Raw genomic sequence first — 21,592 nt, forward strand, 5'->3', positions numbered from 1 at the left:
AGAAGACATAACAAGCAGTTTCTGTCATTTAAATGCAGTTACATGATAAAAGGTTTGTGCTTTTCTAGGATTCTGCTGTAAGTCAGGTTTATTTTATGTCTCTGCTTAAAGAACTATAATTCTGATATTTGCATCCCTAAAAGATTAAGCGATTCATAGTAGAATTGCCTTTCAAAAATTATTGATCTCAGACACATGACAGAATTAAGGATTCCTTAGTTTAGAGTATCCATAATGATACAAACCTTTGGTCAAGCATCATTTTGCCAAGGTTTCTCAGGACACAGCAAGCATTCATAACACTACAGCAGAGATGCTCTGGATACAAAGATATGATTCTTTAACAGAAGAAGATAACAGGTGTCCTCTATTCAGCCATGTTTCCTAATATTGAAGACAGAAGAATCAAGCAACTAGTTACACATGCAGTGTCATACTTACTGTGTTGGCAGAGAACCAAAATTCTGAGAAGTCACGATATCAAAAAGCTCGGGCATCAGGTCCACTAGAAAACTGTCTGATTATTGTGATTTGGCTTTAGCCCACTGAAGACATGCTCTTCCTTTTATCTTCCAAAAAGCCTGGAAATCTATGGCTAATTACAGCACAAGAGAGGTTCTCAGCTATCCATGACAAAACCTCTCTGAGTATTGCTCAACAAAATTACTTCTCTGCTTAATAAAATACTGTGTTGCTGACTAGACTGATGGCATCATGGTAATTTCCTTGTTGGTTAACTTTTTTCTATATTCCCAGCTCATTATTCCTCTTATCCCCATTTGAACCACAAATTCACTTCAGTATTAACTTACTAAGGCTTTCATTTTGTTGTTTCCAACATGGCTAAGACACCAACTCTCTTATTTCCTAAAAATAACATCTAGGTTAGGTTATGTCCCATTATTATGGCTGGTTCAGAGAGACCTTGAAAACCTCTCTTATATTTCTGCTGCATTTGGTGAGGTTAACAGGAGAGCATCTAAGCTGTGGTTGATTGTAGGTGTACAGGACTACAGCTGACAATGAACATGGGCCTTACAGAAGGGCAAAACACAGGAGGGAAGATGGCATGAAGTTATATATCTATTTTCGTAGAAGGAACATAGGTCCTGGAATATTGATGCAGGAGGAATCTGTGTTGTTGTCTAATCTCTGGCATTCAAGATGGCAGTGGATGTACTAAGTCAAGAAGGATCCCTTCACCCCTTAAGAATATATCTGAAGGCAGGGATACCAGTAAATTCTTACTCTGATAGACATCTTTCAAGTACTCAAAAAGTTTATTGAAGAGATTGTTGGAGTTTTATATATACAGTTAAAAACAAAGTTGAACTTTTATCAGACAACATGCATATATTTATTCTTGGCTGGCAACTTAACACAGCTGTCACTTGGATAATTCTCCTTCTGAGCAATTCAATACATTCACCTTGATGCAGATGAAGTATAAAAAGGTTATGTTCAACTTTACATTGGATCTGAATCCTGAATAGTATTCATATTCAGCTCTGTTTGGAATTGAATTTCACCTGTTATTCCATGCTCCATGTAATATTGTGAACAAATTTAGTGGAAGGAGTGGGTGAAAATGTGTTTCTTTTGGAGAGGATTAATGATGGCCTAAAGTCATGTGAGCAGTCTTCCTGGAATGTGATAGTGCTGAGGTCTTCAGGGCTGGGCTGCTGAATAAACTACAGTCTCCCAGGCAGGGACAAAATAAAAGGTCTATCAAACCAGCACACGTCTGCGCTTTGCACGAGTGAGATAATGTGGGCAGCCACATCCTCAGTGTGGTATTCTCCAGGGAAGGCAATGAACCCTTCATGCATTGCAAATTATTTAGGAGGTCTGTCATCAATGATCAAGCATTGACAGTACATAATGACTCTGGTAATGGTGACATGGGAGTGTGCACCAGGCAGTCTGGTATTATCAGTGACCATCCTTTATCTGCCCCACCTCTGTGTATCATCATGCCAAACATGCAGCTACATAGTATTTCAACATTTCACAGATGTTACTTATGCTAGTATGTAACTTTTCCTTAGGATGACAGCCGGCACTTTACTGCTTTCTTCCCAAGGGTAGACTCCTCCCTTCTCTTTCCCTTGGTGAGTACAGTCCTGTTAAGTTGCTCATTGAATCACCAGGGATTTGTTTCTGGCCTCCCTGCTGGGCTGCTGTGCAGTGATCTGCAGTCTGGAAAGCTGAGGACTTGTCCTGCATCATGCTTTTCTTGTACCATTTCCACACTTGTGCAATGTGTTGGAATGGTTTTCGGGACCTTGGCAGCCAGCTCTGCTCTCTCCTTGGGTGTGGCCCTCTTTCCATTTTGCCATGCTACGTGACCAGGTGGCTCACGCTACACCTGAGCACCCTCAGATCTGAGGAGGTTGCGACACACAGATTTTGCTAATAGTCCATTCCTCCTGACCAGGCTTTTGCCACTTTTTAAGCTATATAAGGTGTATGACAATTAGGAATGTGTGTTTGCATACATATATGTGTAATTTATTGCTCTGTAGTGCCAGCTGCAGTGTAATAATGGGTTTGAAGAGGGTAGTCATGAAAAACTTAATCTTTCTGGTTTTATTGTCTCAAGAACTGAATTAGAGTGAATAAGCTGGAATGCTTCTTCCCTTACCTCTTTAAAACAAGCACTCGACCTGCCATGGCTCAAGATCTGCAAATGCAAAGCACGACCCACTTAAAAAATCAAACTGCCTAAACTATTGTTTCAGTAAGATTTAGAGACTGTAAAAGAAATCTACCATTCCTACAAACTAGTATTGTTCATATAATTTTCAAAATCCCAGGAGGGTAACATTTCACCAGATAAGTTTTCAGTTTGTTGTGGTTACAAATAATATCTAAAGATTTAAATAGAATGTAATGTTTTCTACTACTGACTTTGTTTTTTATGATGGAAGTTTGACACCTTAATTTCCTCTGAATCATATCTTATGACATGCAAATGAAAATTTATCTTCTTTTCCTCTCCTATCTTTACAATTCTCCTCTCCCTTTTACCATTTTGCTTTCTAGGATATATTTCCTGGGGAAAAAAAAAAAAACAACAAAAAAACCCACAAAAAAACCCTAATTGTCTCAGAGGAAAATAGAGATTAAAAAGTTTAGCTTCTGAAAAGTCTGAAAAATCTGACAAACTACACCATATATGTTTAGCAACCAGAGTTCAGATAAAAAGAACATAAAGATCTGTTTAGTTTTTTTATGTTTCCTCTGGAGAAATCTGTGATTTTAAAAAGTTCATCAGAGGTAATTCTGGATATTTCCCCTCCCTCTTCTCTGAGGGAGTTTTGGTGGTTTTACTTCTGGAAACACAAAGGGTATCTTTTTTGTCTGGTGTGTCAGACAGTTTTTATTACATAAATTTCTGACTCTTGGACCTGAAAAAGACTCCCACTTTCCAAACATGGGAGATGTGTAGACAGTTTGTGAGGGTTTTTTCCCCAAGTGTCTGCCAAGCAAAAGAGAAGCTTTCCCTGCTTGTTGCTGGCTGCTGTTCAGAGCCTTGTGCATGGCTGGGAAACTGAAAAGCTTTGTCAGGTTCACCGTGTGGCCAGCTGGGAAAGCCTAGGTTACAGAAGAGAAAAACAATGGAGTCACCTGCAGAGGAAAAGGGTCAGTAGCTAGAGAAGAACCCTGCAGAGTAGGAGAGATTTGAATTCCCAGCCTTTCCCAACAGGTGCCAAGAAGGTGTGGGAGGGAAGCGGTAGATAAGGCGCAGGGGAGAAGACTCATGCCTGCCTTCTGCATACAGGAAACACTTGTTGTCTTCCAGGTTTTAATGGTCGACAACCACCTCCCTCCTGCATTCCAAAGCACCAGCGAATAAAGGAGTGAGTTTATCCAAACGGGACTCCAGGAGTTGCTAATGGAGTGGTTTTGCTATAATTTATTTAGAAAGTATCTAAAATAGTTTGAGCCCAACACTAGAACTGTTGTAGCTAAAACTATGGTTAGTTATGATGCTTTTAAGGGTTAAAAAGTACCTCTGTCAAATCTGTTGTTCTAAGCCACAGACACCAAAGCTAGTCATAGAGTATGTTGGATTGGTCTATATCCAAACTAACAACTTCAGAAATTCAAGTGCAAAATCAATAACTCTCTGTATTTCTTGACACTTACTGGAAATTTGGGTGTTTCTGAACTGTACAGTTTCAACCAATTTAATCTAATTCCATCTTACATTATTGTTCATCCACAAAATATATTTTAGAGGTAAGATATTATGTGGGTTTTTTAATACCAAGTAGGAATTAGAAATTTCATCCAATTATCCACCAATAATAGTAGTGTGATTTAAATGCTGTTGTAGTCGTATCTCTTTAGTAGCTAACATTTAGCAGTTGAAGTGCACAGTAGCATAATTCAGCATGACTGTAGGAATTAATCTGTAATAGCAGGAAAACATGTATCTCTCTTTTTGCTTCATAAGTAATAATATATCTGTTTTCTAGACAGATGCATTGTTTATTTTAATGCTTTCTACATTAATTAGTTCTGTTTGGAGCCTAAAATAAACACACCTAAGAATAAAAATGCCTTTAATGAGAACATTTCCTCTTAGAAGCTTCTCTTGCTTAATGAAGAATATTGCAATATGGAAGTAATTGTGAGATTATAAGCAAAGAGTTGGAAGGACTATTCCACTTAATTTACATTTTTGCCCACAACACTATAGGGAACCAGTGGGTTTGGAGTCATTCCCATTTTCTTCATACTGGTTTTATAAAGTTTATTCTAACCAATACTGAGGCACTTCTTTGTAATAATTATCATAAGAAATAATTTTTGTGAATTCCGGAAGCCTTACGTGAACGCTGTTATTTGGAAAAAATGCTAATAAATGCCATATAGTTTTATATACATAATACTGTAATTCAGATGTAAAATGAGGTATCAAGCTGGTTTTTATGAAGTCAGGATAAGGTATTTTAGTAATACTACTTCCTTGTACTTAAAACTCTTCAATTGAAAATGATGGAAAATCTGTACATCAAAGAAGTTATCAAGGAGTGTAAACACTTTATACCTTTCATAAAAGGACTTTTTGAGGCACACAGGCTATCAAACCCAAATTTTCCAAAACAGCTGCTATGTTGGGCACCTCGATACTGGGGGCCTGACTTGAGACACATTTTCAGTTGAAAGGTACCAAATGATACCCTGGTATAATGTGTAATAGGATTTACATTGCATGATTTGAATCTATTTAATGAGAGCTTCTGTGGAGAAGAGAGACTACATTAATTTCATATTTAAATACAGTTTGTTTAATTATTGTCATTTTTCATTCTGCTAAGTAGTTTTCAGAGTCAGAACCATACCTTAATTTTTTTCTGTCACAGGACCATCACATCAACTTTCCAAAGCCAGCATGTTAAACATGGAGTTCACCTTGTTTATGAAATTTGGCTTTGATCAAATTAGCAGTCCAATTTGCAGTTCGTTTACTGTCTTTATTCTTTTACACCTTAACAGCCTCACCTTAGTAATACAGTGCTCACAAGGATGGCTTTCTGCCTCTTGCCCTGTGACAGCCTATATTCTACTGTGCCTGACCTGGGAAAAGTCCCTGTGTTGCTAGCAAAAGGCTTTTAGTTTTCCATTTATAGTTTCAGACTATCTGCTACCCAAGAAAAAAATCTCTGGTTTTATAAATTTCAAATTACATAACAAGTTACTTTCAGGTGTATAGAGCTAGAGCTACTGAAGGACACTTGAGTGCTTTAGTTAAACTAACTCCTGGGCATCTCTTCCCTAGACTGAATTAAAACTGCAGGTGAGACCTAGGTTTCCTACCTAGTAGTGTAGGACAATCTATACCTTCCTCTGCTGAGCACTTACAGCCAGCTAAAAATAAACACTGGGCACAGGAGTATATCAGAAATTCTGCCTTATTCTTGAGCTACATAGTATCATAGGGTATCCTGAGTTAGAAGGGCAAAGTCCAACTCCTAGCCCTGCACAGGACACCCCAAGTGTCACACCATGTGCCTGAGAGCATTGTCCAAACACTTCTTGAACCCTGTCAGGCTTGGTGCTGTGACCACTTCCCTGGGGAGCCTGTCCTGTGCCCAGCCATCCTCTGGGTGAAGAACTTTTTCCTGATATCCAACCTAAACCACCCCTGACACAACTTCAGGCCATTCCCTCAGGCCCTGTCACTGGGCACCACAGAGAAGAGATCAGTGTCTGTCCCCCTTCTTGCCCTCACAAGGAAGTTGTAGACTGCAGTGGGTCTCTCCTTAGTCTCCTCCAGGCTGAACAAGCCAAGTGACCTCAGCCACTCATCATACGGCTTCTCCTCAAGATCCTTCACCATTTTTGTAACCTTCCTTTGGAAGCTTTCTAACAGCTTAATATCCTTGTTACGTTGTGGGGCCCAAAAATGTACACAGGACTCAAGGCGAGGCCATGTGCAGTGTCATGCAGAGATGCCCAGGAAAAGCCAGCTCAGTTAACCAGCACAGAATAGCCACATCAGTGCCCTCTTTGGCAAAGACTGATAATATATTTGGCTCTGTAAGATTATTTCCTTTTTGCCACATAATCATTTAATGTAATGCTGCAAGTCTTTTTCAAGTGCCATAGGCTTCCCAGACTGCTGAGCTCCTATTCACTTTTGTGTGAAAGCATGGGGAAGAGATGAAGATTGATGGTCCTTCAGAATGAGCTGATTTCTGGAGACAGATCGCTCAGTCTGTGGTACAGATACTCCAAAGTTCACAGAAAAAGAATCGTATTTCTTGTCTCTGGTAACTATACACAAATACTTAATCTAAAACGAGTAAGTGTTGCAGTAAGCTGTAGATCTAAATTAGATAATTTATGTTAAATCTATACTAACCAGTATACACCATTTAGAGTTAGTGACAGGACACTGTACACTCTCATAAAACAGACGAGGGACCTACAAGCATAGAAGAAAGAGACCTGCTAAATCAAAACTACTTACACAATAGATTCTTTATCATTGTGAATTGCATTCAGAAATGAAAAAAAGGAAAGGGGTTACATTTGTTAATTGTGGCTTCTGATTAGGGGAGACTCAAAATTAACTCCAAGCCACTGTCTTCCTCTCCAAAATGCTTTTGCCATTTACCCTTTATTGCTTAACAGAAAAAGTACTTTCAAGTTCCTATCTCTTAGAACAAAACATACATATGTTTATTTTCACTCTTTACTTTGAAAGAGATAGTTTTGATGAATCTTTACACTAAGAAGAATATCTAGTGATACAGCTCTGACCCAAGATTCAAAATCCTGAGAGTGAAAATGTGAGGCTAACTCATATCAAACCCCCTCACTTTCTCTTGTACTGAAACAAGAAGAGTTGCAAGTGCAATCATTAATGTTAATACTATTTTTTTGCATATAAATTTTTTTCTGGATGTCTTTCAGGTTCAGGAGAGTTTAAATGTTCCTTCAGTTATTAATTGAATAATCCCTGCTCCTGCTTTTGGTGCTAGTTCTTTTCTGCTTTTTCAAGTCCCTTTTTAGTACCATTTTACCATGAATAGCTGGAAAAAGAGAGATTTAATATACCAATCTAGGAAGGTGAAGAACCAAGGATGCTGACATAAAGCAGTCTCTTTCTGCTTTAAGGCACAGGTGATGTTTTTTTTTTCTTTAGCCGTCCTAAATTTGGATCAGAAAACAGTAACTACATCTGTGGGAACCAACGTGTGTGGTATATTTTCTCCTACTGTTGCATATCTGTGCTCTGGTATTGCATGTTAATTAATACACGTAAGGTGTTTGCCCAACACTAACTTTGTAGTTCTTTGCAACATGTTCTCTGCTTCTGTAGAGCTGCTTACTGAAGGACTTGCTGCCACCCTTCTGCAGGTCTTTCTCCTATCCTCTAATTGAGCCCCTTTCATAGTTCTAATTTGTCTGCCAAATGACTTATCAGTTGGAAAGGCTCAAGTCAGATACTACTTCCTTTTTTCTGGCTTGTTTTTACCTGAGTGTTGCCAGAAGAAAGAAGGGGTTAAAGCGTGGGAGGATTGCTAAGAAAAAGGGCTTGGTTAGTGACACACAGGACTGCATCTCACACACGATAGTTTGTTTATTCTTCTGTAAACAGCAGAAAGAATTATCATCATCATGGTAAGGCAAACAACACTCTCTTTTATTCCCCTTTTAAACCTCACCAGAAATCTTCAGGTTAATACACACTTACTTTTTTTAAATCAAAAAATCAACTGATCTCCATTAGTTTCATAGAGCATTTCTTTAACGAACAGATGCTCCTCTTGACAGAGGGGAGGGGGGAAAGATTTTAGTTTATGGAAATAACTAGCTCTGGGGAAGAGGAGATGGGAGCAGACATGCCTTTTTTGACATGCCTGTTCTTATTTAGCTCCCTCCTCTCCTAAATACTCGTTTAAGGATCTGTTTCATTTTATCAATGCTTCTTTGTCTTTCCTGAGCTTTTTTGAAAGATTTCTATTCATTTGATTTTACATGATTTGCTCCTTTCAGTTTTCCTGTTCTTTTCTAATACATACAATATCTAAATCTTGGTGTTTGTCACCTAAGAAATATTATGGGATAAAACAATTTATATATGCATCTATGCTTCCTGAGCTGATTATTTCCTTTCCAAAAAATCCATTAAAGATGTAGGCTCATTAGTCTCATTAATCTATATGCTGTTGCAAAATAGTCAATTTTCAATGTATGTTTGAACTAAAAATCTACTTTTACAGTGAAAAAATAAATTGGAAGCAGACAGGTCTTGTTCTCTTGAAGATATGAAATGTTTCACTAAAATATCCTGACTTACTAGAAAGTACAGTATGTGTAAAAATATGACTATTAAGAAAACTTATATTTGTTTCACTTCACTCTGCTCAAGTCTCGCATTTGCTTATTCAGGTAAATTCCTGAATCTAAATAAATGTATTCCCTGCATAAATTGCTCAGATAAAGCTGAAATTGTTTAAAATCCAATTATTGCTATTTATATCCTCTATCTGCATAGCAGTCAAAGAGCTGGAAGAGGCAGAGAGTGAATTCCATGCTAGAGTGGACCTGTTAAATTTAAATTGTGATTTTTTTTCTCTAACTCTGAAGAGGACACTGTCAACCTGGAACATGGTATACTTAAAATAAATGCTAAAAAAAGTTTAAAGAGTGTATGCCAAACTCTTCGTATTCAGAAGAAGGCAGTTTGGGAGTTAAAATAACATAAGCAATATTTTTTTAATAGTAACCCCCGCTTTGTGTCTTTGTGAAAGGTCAGTATAAACAATGAACAATGAATTGAATAGTGAATTGAAGTGATTCAAATCCATTTGATTGACAGCAAGGTCAGTTAAACTGGTTAAGTTCAGAGATAATTTAGATTAATTTAAAATATAGCTGCTTTTTTTCCTTCAGTAAATTACAACAAGAATTGACTCAGGTCAAATGTTTTGTTAGGTATATTTTCCCCTCATGCTTTTAAAAGAAGAAAATAAGCACCAAGCCTTTATTTCCATCTGCAACTCACTCCTTCTCTCTCTGCCAGTAGCTATGGCACTCACCTGTAGTAGAGTGGTATGAAAACTCCTCTCTGTAGGACTTGAGTGGGTCTTGTGCTTCTCAGACTTTTCTCTCTCTTAGCTTTGATTTGTACATTGTTCCTTCCTGTTATTTTCAGAGCACGTTGAGCCAGCAATACTCCAGAGCAATTTCCAGCCTCACAAAGCCCAGCACTGTTAGTGTGGGATATTTGAGTCTCAGTCTCTGCAGAATGCTAAAGCCTAAAGAGTAATAGTTTATTTATTTAAATGTTTTTGGCTAAAGCACTTTTTGAGATGTCATGTGACTGCTAGAACTTCAAGGCTTTCTGTTTCTCATGGCTGGGTGAATTACGATAGTGTGATTTAAAAATCTTTGACATTACTGGCTTTCCAACATGAATTTGTAAGGGTCCTACACTATTAGAATTGCTGAAGATAGAAGGGTCTCAGAAGTTTTCATTTTATTTGAAATCCAGTCATTTATGACCTTCTAATGAATGATAAAGCTCAAACTTACTCTTCACCAAATGGTTTGTTGCTTTTTTCCCCTCTGAAGATGCTGGAAAATAAATGTTTAAACTAAAGAACTGTCCACACTAGATATTACCATCTATTACCACAAAGTTGCTAATGACTAGTAAAAATACTGCTTTTTTCTCTAATGTGTGCTCTAAGAAGTGTTTTCATTTATGTTCAGCTGACTCAGATGAACTCATCTCAGAAAATAACATCCAACTGATCCCTCAAGACACATCCTGAAGTTTTGATTCAACAGATCACAGTAGCTTATGCTCTCTTTTCACTGGAGACCAGCAAAGCACATGTTTAATTGCACTGTTAAATTAGGGGTTTGGCTGTGGCAACTTAAATTAGCTAATGAGGAAGAAAAACCCAGCCGAAAACAGAGGAAATATTTTAATGCTAGCATAAACAGGTATGAATATAAATACAAACAAAATTTATATTTCTTGGTTAAGAAGGCAGCAGCATTTTGCTTTCAGATTAGAACATGGCTTTCAAGGTTCATGCAGAGTGCTTGAAATGGCTTCCTCCACATTGTCCAAGGAATGGATAGGCAAGTCCTCTAGATTTTTCAGTTGCCAATGCCTTTGATCAGGTATTTCTCAAGCAGCTAATGTTTTAAGAGTAAGAATGCTTGAGCATAAACACATTGAAGAAGCCAGATTTGCAGAGCAAGGGTATTGCCCTCTGAAATCAAACACTTCCATGCTGTTCTGTGAAGTCAAGCATTCTTGTGCTGTGCTCTGGCAGGCTGGGTCCCACTTGGGAGTCCCTTGAGATGCTCAGTCTCTGTGCCCTCTTGCACTGGCAATACTGGCTCACCTACATTTATCTGACTTAAAATACAAGCTCTTCAGGGCAAGTACCTGGTCTTTTATGTGTTTTGAAAGAGCTGTATATAATTAAGGTACTTTGTATGAAGAAATTACTTCAAAACAGTTTACATAGGGCAGCTATTTCAAGATCAAGGAAAAATCTTTAGCCTTGTTCCCTGAGGAAACAAGGCTTATGTGACTGGACTGGCTGGCTGTCCCTCCTCACTTCCATTCAACACCTTTTGAACTTGTTAGTTGTAGTTTAAACTGCATTTGAAAGGGGGAGACATCTCAATGATAATTAAGTTCCCATGGACTTTATGAAAATCAGTGGCTGGGAAGAGAGAAATCCAGATCCCCAGTTCAAATAACTAATTTTTCCAGGTGTAATCTTGCAAACTAAAAACTTGACAGCAAGTGTAATAATGATGGTCAGGTTGATAATGTAGTCCCAACTACTTAAGAAGACTGACAGCTCTTTCCATCCAATTATTAATATGATGGTTGACACCACAATGAAGTTAAGTTTCCCCTGTTTTGGTGTTCCAACAGTTTTTAGCATGAACAATATAGTCATCCTCCTCACACTTGTAGTTATGAATTTTCAGAGAAATCAATATCATTCCTTATTACCTTGCATTAAGTGTGAAAATCTTGTAATTTTGCTTCTTTTAGCTGGCAATGTTCATTATTGTCATTTCATCCTTTCCCTATAATTAGTTAGTACTGGCAATACATACATAGAATAAGAAATTAGTAATTGGGCTGCATTACTTATGATCTGATAGGGAAATTTATAGTTGGTTTTGTTATCACTAAAGCACTTTACCTGTCTGAGCTGTATGAACTTAATGCAGCCCTTAATGTTGTTCTTTACTTAATTGTGTTGGTTCTACTTGTTGAAAAAATCCTCAAAGGGAGGGGAAAAATACAGGCATCGACATTCTCATTTGTAGATTATTTCACTGTCTAATAAAACCTGAACCCCAACAATCCAAAAACTTGAGCTTAAGGTAATGACTTAGACTTGCCTATTTGAAGGCCACTGGTGGAAGATCGCTGTGTGAGAACACAGGTCTTGGTTGGTGGTACACCTGCTTATCAGTTCAGTGAGTGGCATTGGTTAAGAGAGGTAGGCAAAGACAAGGATTCCATGGATTTCTGTTAAGTTGCACCGTAAGTGAAATCTACCTCCTCCCCAATTTAGTCTCTGTGTTTTTCATGTTTTTTGGTATTTTTCAGTTGCTTGGGCAAGCCTTGCTGCTGCACGTTCACTGGCATTAGATAGGTTATATGTGGCTCTCCTGAGCCAAGACTGTGTAGGCTGTTGATTAAGAAAAAATAACTAACTTAACACTTTTCCAGCTGGAGGAGGAAGTGACTCCATAAAAAAGGTCCTTATTTTCTTCAATAGCCAACGGGCCAGACACACCGCAGGCGGGGCACCCCGGCCAGTTGCAGGCGGGCTGACCCGGTGTCTCCCCTGCCTCCGCGCTGGGCCCTCAGATGCTCCGAAGCGAGACTTGCGTGGTCCTTCCTGCTGAAGCTGTTCCACTTCATAAAAGTCATTAAGCGTTAATTAGAAGAGGAGTTGTTGAGCATTCATTAAACATTAAATACTAATTGAGCGCCCGGGGAGAGCGCCGGCACCATTCGGCCGCGGAGTCGTTCTCACGCCGGCCCGAACGGGGCCGGGGGCAGGCGGGGCAGCCTTGGCCGCCTGCAGCCGCGTCCCCGGCCCGGGGGCGGCGTGCCCGGGGCGGCCAGGCAGGGCAGGCACAGTCAGGTGGCACAGACGGCAACCAGCGGCGCCCGCCGGTGCGAGGTGGAAGATGCGTGTTCATCTCCCCGCAGGGCTTTGAGCCCAGATGTCCCGCGGGGATCCCGGCGGCTGGACGGTGCCGGCCCTCGCACACTTCTCGGGGTTGGGGGAAAGCCACGCCTGCTCCGGCACCTCCGAGCGGACGGCATCGCGGGGCGGCCGGGTTGCGGCCGCTCCACACACTCCGTTGTCCCGCAGCCATCGTGCCGGGCGGGGACGAGCCGGTGCCCCTGCACTGCGCTGCCCCTCTCCCGGCCCGGGCGCCGGCTCACTCCGGGCAGCCCGCACTGCAGCTCGCCGGGGCGGCGGCGGCGCGAACCGCCCGCCTCCAACCCTCGGTGCTTTTCCCTCAACATCAAAGGCCGTCGGTTTTGCTCGGGGCGGTGTTTTGCCCTCAATAACAAGGCGGCAGCCGCAGCGCGGGCTGCTGAGGCACCTACGGGGCGCGGCACCCACTCGCGCCCCGCCGCCCCCTCGACGGCCTCACCCGTGGCCAGGGGCGCCCGCGTTTCCAGCTGCCCCGGGGCCCTCGCTGGGGGCCGGTCCGGCGCTGCCGCCGCCCCTCCCTCCGCAGCCGGGAGGGGCGGCCCGGCCAGGTAGAGCCGCTGCCCGCGGCGGGGCGGTGGCTCGGGGCGGGCTGCGGGGGCGGGCCGAGGCGGAGCGCACAGACGGCCGGCGCCGGGGCAGCCGCGCGGGTAGCGGCGGGGTGCGTGGGGTGGCTTCGCGCAGGGGCCGCCGAGCCCAGCCGAGCCGGGCGGTGAGTGTCGGGCGCTCGGCGGGGTGGGGAAGTGAGGCGAGGCGAGGATGCGGAAGCCCGCCGCGGCACACTCCTCCTGCTTATCCCGTTTCGGGATGGGGGGAGGACAGCCGCAGCCTCGGGCGGCTTCACCCTCCTGGTAACGCGGGACGGGGGTCGCGACTCCTCCGGTGAGGTGGTGCTGGGCTGGTTCTCTGCAGCCGTACCTGCAGGGAAGGGATCGGCGGCCGCGGAGCTGCGCGGAGAGCGCGGGGGCTTCAACTCCGGCCCGCCCTGGGCGGTGGTGGGGCGCCGGGCACTGGCAGTGCGCTGGGTACTGGCGGGCGAGCCGGGCGTCTGCAGCAGGAAACAAGTTGGAAACTTGCGAAGCAGGGTCCGTGCAGCCGAGGGAAGCCGCTCTACTCGAGAGGTCTGGTGCGCCGGGGTAGAAAGTACTCGCGGTGTTTTGAAATAGACGTCTCAAAACAAGTATTCATCGTACCGGCATGTAAAAAGGGCTAATGTATTAAAATGTAAATATGCATGTGTACTCGGCGGTGCTGTTGCGTGTTTCCTGTTTACCATGTTAATTAGAAGTTGTAAGGCAGAACTTCGCCAAGAGTAATCCAGGGCAGTGTTTGACCCAGTAATGCTCACTGAGTGATGCAGTGGCTTTTATAGTTCTGGGATTTTTAGCCCAAAACACAAGCCAAATATTTACTGAACTTCATTAACAAGAAAAGTATGAATTTTAAGACAACGTACACCTTTGAAATTATTCTCTACTGGCACAAGTGTGAAAACTGACTCAGCCATTATGGAGAGAAAGTTAAACTCCCCACTCTTGTTTTTGTAAGAAAAAGTTTGACCCCGGTCTTGCAGGCACCAGGATGCTTTTCTGTAAAGTTTTGGGCTTCGTTAACAAATTGTGCAAAATTTTGAGATTTCGGATATATAAAGCTGCCATTATAAGGCAAGATGAGCACACTTGTAAGCAATTGGGATGCCACGATGCTTCTGTATGCTTTTGCCTGAGCACACTTGTAAACAACAAGTGTGCTCAGGCAAAAGCATACAGAAGCATCATGGAGTCCCAATTGTTTTTCCTAATTGTTTTTTGTTGTTCCTGTTTTTTTTTGAGAGCTAGTATTGTTCAGTAAACTGTTTTGTTTCCATTCACTGTGTCCTTTTAATTTAGAGGTAGTCCTAGAACAAACAAATGTATTATAGAAATAATTTTGACATTAACCAAATGTTTGGGTTTTTTTTTGTTTTTGTAGTCCACCTCACACCTTCCAGATTCTTCCAGAGAAGAAAATAAAAAGAAACCTGTTTTGGAAAGACTTGGAAATTTGTTTGGTACAGGGAAGAGGAAAAATGTCAAAAGTTCACTAGAACACACTTCACGTCATAAGGGTGAGAGGTCGGGTTCTCCTCACGGGGCACAGGCAGTGTACTGTAGGCACTTCAGAGAAGGACACGAAGCTCCTCAAGTAGAGAAACAAGTGAGAAACGTAGGTGCCCTTTCTGAGGCACAGGAATACAATTTCAGTGGGGAAGTAAGACCGCTGTATCACGACACGATTTCAGAATGGAGCAGTAGGGGAGTCTCTTCTGACAGCGAGTGGTCAGCGGATTGGAGCGGCAGCAGTGAAACCATTAAAAACTCTTTCTGTGAGAGCAGCCTGAATGTGGAAACACTGGGGTTGGAGAAAGAATCTGTCACAGATATAAATAATTCCACAACTCCAGATTTCATACAGAGCTTGAGAAATCTGTCTAGTGAAGACTTAGAAAAGAGTATCTTAAGTCACAAGCAGCTTGTGAACACGTGGGTGTCTGAGGAGCCTGGGCATGCAAAACCAAAGGATTTGCCATACGAGTTGGAATCTGCAGCGAGTGAACACGCATATTCTGCTAGAGTGTTAACTGTTGACATCTATTTAAGAAAAACAGACGAACTCCTTAATGAACCCGTGACTCTTAAATCAGAAGAAAATTGTAGTGATTTGGACACAATGGATAAAAAAACTGCTAGTAAAAGATCTGGAAAACGGAGAAAGTCTCAGTCATCTAGTGACATTCCAAATGGAGAGAGAAACCAGACTGAGAATACTGCAAGAGAAGAATCTGGTTTTGAGGATGATGCACATTCTGAGGTGTTTTCAGACAAGATAATAAACCCTGAACGAAAAGTGAGGTCTCTTCAACAGACTCCTGAAAGAAATTCCTCTTCCTCGGGTAATAATCAGGACCTAAAAGTTGGATCTGCTCACAAAGGGGCATCTAAGGCTGAAGCTGACAAGGGCAAGCAGCAGATCTCAAACACAAGCTCTGCAAGGAGAAGATCATATAAAAAGAATCAGTCAGATACTGTACCCATTTCCCCTACTGGTTTGAAGGGTCAGGTGAAAGATTACTCTTCAAAAAGACAACCTTTAGCATCACCAGAGACTAACCCAGTAACAAAAAGAACTTCAGTGGAAAAGGGAGCAATACCTGTGGCTTTTGGGGAAGACAGTTTGGAGTCTCCCAAAGCTTCTTTGGCTGCTAAGACAGAAGACTTGGTGTTTGCTGAAGGCAGAAATGATATGAAGGCAGTGAAGAATGGTAGTGGTCCAGATGGAAGAGCTTTCTTGCATACTGATGGGATTAAAAATGGAGACCTGTGTCTGTCAGCTGAGAGACAGACAAATTCTGATTTAGACACCTCGAAGCTGAAGAGTTTGGATGCTTCCAGAACAGTCATGACAAAGATTAGCCTGTAAGTAACAAACTAGTTTACCTTGTCCTTGTAGCTGTAATTTTACTTGTACCTGTGTTTAGAATTCTATGGAAACACTGGCTGTGTATCTGTTATCTGTCTAAATTGTTTTCAGTTAAGAATTGCCTTTAAAAAAAATAAGTTACCATAACTAAAGCTACTACTTAACAAGCACTGTAGTCTACATGTATTAGAAAAAGAATTATTTTTTTCATTTTTAATTTGATAGGCAATGTCTTTGTCAATTACACTATATGGAATAATTTAATATATATAAAAACTGCTCAATCATCATAATTGTGGATCAGATTAATTCATCTATCATTGACCTTAATTAATTTTTCTCTCTGTAACCAAATCAGAATGTGGTTGAAGATTTTGTATGTGAAAATCTTTTGAATAAGAAAGGTATTCAAGTTTTCTGTGAAACAGCCTAAGTTCTGCTATTATTTTATGAAGAAATGTAGGATGCAATGTAGAACTTGATTGTTCAAATGATATGATTGATCACACTCCAAACGTTTGAATACATACGGTTGCTTTCTTAAGTATGTACAGGATAAATCACTTATATTTTGGTGCATGTTAATAACATCAGGTATTTGCAGAATTATGCATATATTAGTTTTCAGTTTTTTATTTTACACTTGAAGAAACTGTCTCTGTCAAACAGGTGGTCAGAGCTTTCCTTAGGATTATAAAGAAGTGGTGGTATGTATAAAGTTCACTGTTGTCACTAATATGAGACCAGTGATTGATTACTTGGATACTGTTACATTCTCATCCACAGGGAATGACTTGTTTGCATTATTCATTTCTGTTGTTTGGTTGCCACGGCTGTGTGCTGTGTGCTATTGCACTCCTCATTCTGGCATGTTCAGTTGTAGGCGTGGGGGCACACTGAATCCCGTAGGCCCACCCAAGGTACACTGAGCGTTGATAATGGTCGTTGTGTTAGAGGCATGTGGACGTTCAACATGATGGTTTAAGAGACGTGTCTGTTTGCAGTTACACTTTCCACATCTGAGAAGCACAGGAGCAATTTTCTTTGCACAATTTGTAATACTCTACATCTGAGTTGTCAATGTGTAACTTAAGTTTAAAAAGCCTCGTACTGAAAATTAAACTGTGACAGTTTTTGTACTTGGTGATGGTTTGCCATCTAGCAGTAGAGATCACAAATCTTAAACTCTTGGGTTTTTACCTTCACAGCTTCAAAGGAAGGGTAGCTTTTATATTGTTTTTTTCTCTGTTACTGTCATTAGTGATGATGAAGTCATAAACACTTGCATAGCTGGATTTCATTTTTTCTGTGTATCTCCTGGGCTTGTTGTATAGTGAATTATCTTCTACTGTACTCATAAAGTAACAGACAAGTGGCTGTTGACCAAATTTTAATGAATAAACACCCTGTTCTATTTCATCCCATTTTGTGGGGTGTGTGACAGTGTGTCTTGGCCTTATCTGCTGCTATAAGAACTTCAGCCCTGAGTGGGGACTGCTGTGTTGCCTGCAAGTTTTCTGATGCATCTGATAGCTGTCATTGCACAGCACCACACCATTTCTTTAGCCAAAGTTACATGCTCAGGTGATCTGGTATAATTTATAGTAATTCATTAGAACGTATCAACTATAAACATGGATGTGGATTAAGGTGCTGTAAATAGGAAAGCGAAAGATGGTGCCATTACTAGAAGACGGTGTGGTTTTGTTCTCTAGTTATCACTGTGAACAGACAACTTTTTCATTTTTAAAGGTAAAAAAGTTATTGTTAGATAGTTCACATTAATTCCTTTCTGGTTGAAAAATACCCATTTACTTAGAGATTCCTTGGCCCCTTGTAGGATGGATTTTATATAATACAAGTAGTTCTCCCTTAAAAATGCATGATATCTCTTACTAATGATCTTGTGCCAATTCTGGGAATCAGGTTTCTTTAGAAACAATTTCAAAACAGGTCAGTTTCTCCAGTCACCTCCAGAAATGCAGGTTTCTTGTAAATAAAGATAGCATTTTATTTCTTTTCTCCATTTATGTCTATGTACTGGATAACCTGAAAGTCACAGGTTACTTTACTTCCAGCTTTTGAAGGGGAAACGTATCAGATTTGAGACTAAAATGAGGTTGATGGTAAATCTTAATTGGCATATAAAACCTCAGGCAGTAGTCACTTTGATGTGCTTAGCGGAAAACTTGGCTTCAGTTGTCATAGTTTATGTTCAGACATGGTTTTGTAGTTGCCTTAACATTTAAGCCCACTTGTGGAATTATTCTTCTCTTTTCACATGCCATTTTTCTTTGCTCACCTCAATCTGATATTTTGGCATCAGTGTTTTTTTGGCACCACTTGCAAGCTTGATGTGTGACTCACCTTCCATTTTTGACTGTTGGGAGAGGTTTAACTGCTTGCTTCCACAGTTTAGCTGCAAGGTGTAGCCAAAGACAAGGACATTGGTATTTCTCTTGTGCCTGCTTGTTCCTGGCGTTGCAGATCAGGAATGGGTAGTAAGAATCAGCCACACTGGACTGTTTGTAAGAAAGCATTTGTGCTGTTAAGTTTTTTTCCCCATACAAGATGAGATACTTAAAGAATACTCAAACAACATTTCCTTTTAAATAAGCTTGAAGACTCAGTTCTTGCAATAAAGTGCATCTTTTGGCTGTATTTAAAACCAGGATTTTGTAGTGTGGAAAAAGGTGTAATGAAAAGATTAGAGGAGGCCAGCTATAGTGAGTGGAGCTGCAGGGCTGAGCTGCCTCATGCTCTTTGGTCTCAGCTGTTTGGCTGCTGCTGCTGTGCAAAAATACTGCAGAATACAAAGTGTTGAAGTAGTTGTTTCTGCATAAATTTGCAAAGCTTGAAACTATACCTTTGAGCGGTGAGCTCTTAATTTAAAAAGGGTTTTAGGTGTAGCTGGTAAGTATCACTGCTAGCCATTAAACTTGCTTGTGTCAGGGTATACAGAGAGACACAAATTTTATGGGGAAGATATGTGTTATGTTGAAATAAATGTGTGTAGTACTGCAAGTGACAGGCTGACGAAAGGGTGGTATGGGAATTAATTTGTTAAGATAATTGGGCCATTAGTGTTACCTCTTGAAAAGACAGGTAAAAGAAAAGGATAAGTACATTTTTCTTCTGCTCAGAAAAGGATATGAAAGGTCCTGGTGAGCAGGAAATTCAGCACATGTCAATAGTGCATCATTGTACCAGGTGAAGGCTAAGCCTGTGCTGTGCTCCATAGGCAGCAGCATAGCCAGCAGGTGAAAGGACAAGATACTCGGTGCTCATGGGTCTACATCTGGGTCACTTTTTTGAGTTGCAGCCCTTCCTCCCCTTCCAACTCTCTTCTGGTATAAGAGAGGTGTTCCCAAATTGGAATGAGTCCAGCAGTGAGCTATTAAAGAAGGTGACAGCTCTGGAGCAAATCATGTATGAGGAGAAGCTAAAGCAGCTTGGTTTCTTCAACTGAGCGAAGAAAAGGATACAGGTAGACCTGAGTCATCTCTTACTACCTATAGAGAAGGCAGAGCCAGATTTGTCTCTGAGCTGTGAAGGGACAACAGCCGCAGCTGCAAGCTGTAACAGTGAAGTTTTAATGGGATATAATAAATAATTCACAGCGGCAGTGGCCGTCTCGCTGCAGTGCTTCACTTGGAAAGTTGTGAGATCTTGACCCTTGAAGTTATTCAAAACTTGGTCAGGCAAAGTCTTCAGGAACTTGACCTAACTTTGAATCTGTCCTTGTTTTGAGTAGGAAGTTAGGCTAGCTGATTTTCAGAGCTCCCTTGCAACTCGTATTCATTTTCCAAAGAGAAAAGTCATAGAATAATTTATCTTTTAAAAGTTTAGGAAACAACAGTTCAAGTGAAAAGTAGTACCTCAATATATTAAATTTTATAGTGTGTGATAGTTCCCTTCATGCCTTCCCTCTTTCAGGAACATTTTGTTTTTCTGTTATTCCTTAAGTTTTCCAAGTGTGTTTTATTAGCACCTATCTGAAGTATGGCCAGTGGATTTTAAGTTTGCTATTTCCTCTTTTATTGATCATGCATTTTTCATAGTTCTTCATAAAGTTGTGAACTAGCTTCAGTACCCTGGTAGTTAGAGGGAGCAGTGTTGGGAGGTTGTCTCTGAAATGACATTATAAGAAGGACATGGAACTGTTGGAGCAAATCCAGAGGAGGGCACAAAGTTGATAAGAGGACTAGAGCACCTTTCCTATGGAGACAGGCTGAAAGAGCTGGGGCTTCACAGAGAAGAGAAGATTGCATGGAGACCTCATAAAAACCTTCTAGTATCTGAAGGTGGAGGTCTACAGGGAAGCTGATAAGGGACGCTTTGCCAGGAACTGTAGTGATAGGACAAAGAGTACTGAGTACAAACTGAGAGACAGGAAATTTATGTTGGATATTAGGAAGGAGCTTTTTACTGTGAGGGTGGTGAGACACTACAAAAGGTTTCCTGGGGAGGTTGAGGATGCCCCAACCTTGGCAGTGTTCAAAGCCAGGTTGGAAAAGGCTTTGAGCAACCTGGTCTAGTGGGAGGTGTCCTGCCCATGGCAGGGAAGTTGAGGCTAGATGATCTTTTAAGATCCATTGCAGCCTCTTAATAGTCAATGATTCTATGATTAACAGTTGCTCTCTGTATAGATTTGTAGGTAACTATTTTTAAATCCTCCTGTTATTTCAGTAAGTATTTGTTCCTCATGGTATTCCCAAGAAATAAAGCTTGTACAATGGAGAGTCTTGCATTAGAAGGGTTTAATTTCTTACATGGGATGTATCACTTGAGGAAGAGCGGAAAGGATCTCACTTTTGTGGTTGTTCCTGTATCTCATCTCTTTCTTGAACTAAAGAGTTGCCTGAGAACTTAGTGAACACAGTTTATGTAGGTAAAAAGAGAAGAAAACACTTAAATACCAGAATTATCCATTGATTGGTAGAGCATTTGGCCTCGTGGAGATTGGTGCAAGCTATTTCATGTGCCTCCTTTGTCAGTTTTCATGTAGGGCAGTTTCTACCTGTCCTTCTAGTGCTGAATGTCCCCAGATTTCTCTTTGAAGAACAGGACTCTCTTGGAGGTGGTGGTGGGCTTCTTGACCCTCCTTAGATCTGACTGATTAATTTTGAAGCCATCTGCCTTGCATATCCACAGCTGTTCATACTGTACAGTATGCAGTAGCAAGTTACATGGAAAAATAATTTTTCCTGGTTTGTAGGTATTCAGAGAAAAGAGCTTGAAACACTCAGCTGTGCATCATCAGCCTTCTGCCATAGCACAGGAGTACTATGTGCATGTACTTGTACATGCCTCTCTGTCCACTCTGATAGAAAAGATATGTGTTTCCAAATTCAATTCTTGTAAAATTATTAGGCTTAGTTTATGCA

General features: G+C 41.0%; 1 protein-coding gene across 1 annotated transcript in view; it reads left to right on the forward strand.

Annotated features, from left to right (window-relative positions):
- The window catches only part of CRYBG1 (crystallin beta-gamma domain containing 1), a 96,346-nt gene that overhangs the window by 39,383 nt on the left and 35,371 nt on the right, over positions 1-21,592 (forward strand). Inside the window, 5 exon segments of the mRNA XM_068184179.1 lie at positions 12,841-12,886; positions 12,889-13,218; positions 13,221-13,291; positions 13,293-13,458; positions 14,718-16,201. Coding sequence (XP_068040280.1) covers positions 12,841-12,886; positions 12,889-13,218; positions 13,221-13,291; positions 13,293-13,458; positions 14,718-16,201 — 2,097 coding nt within the window.

The sequence above is a fragment of the Anomalospiza imberbis genome, chromosome 3 (assembly GCF_031753505.1).
Source record: "Anomalospiza imberbis isolate Cuckoo-Finch-1a 21T00152 chromosome 3, ASM3175350v1, whole genome shotgun sequence".
In the NCBI taxonomy this organism is placed as follows: domain Eukaryota; kingdom Metazoa; phylum Chordata; class Aves; order Passeriformes; family Viduidae; genus Anomalospiza; species Anomalospiza imberbis.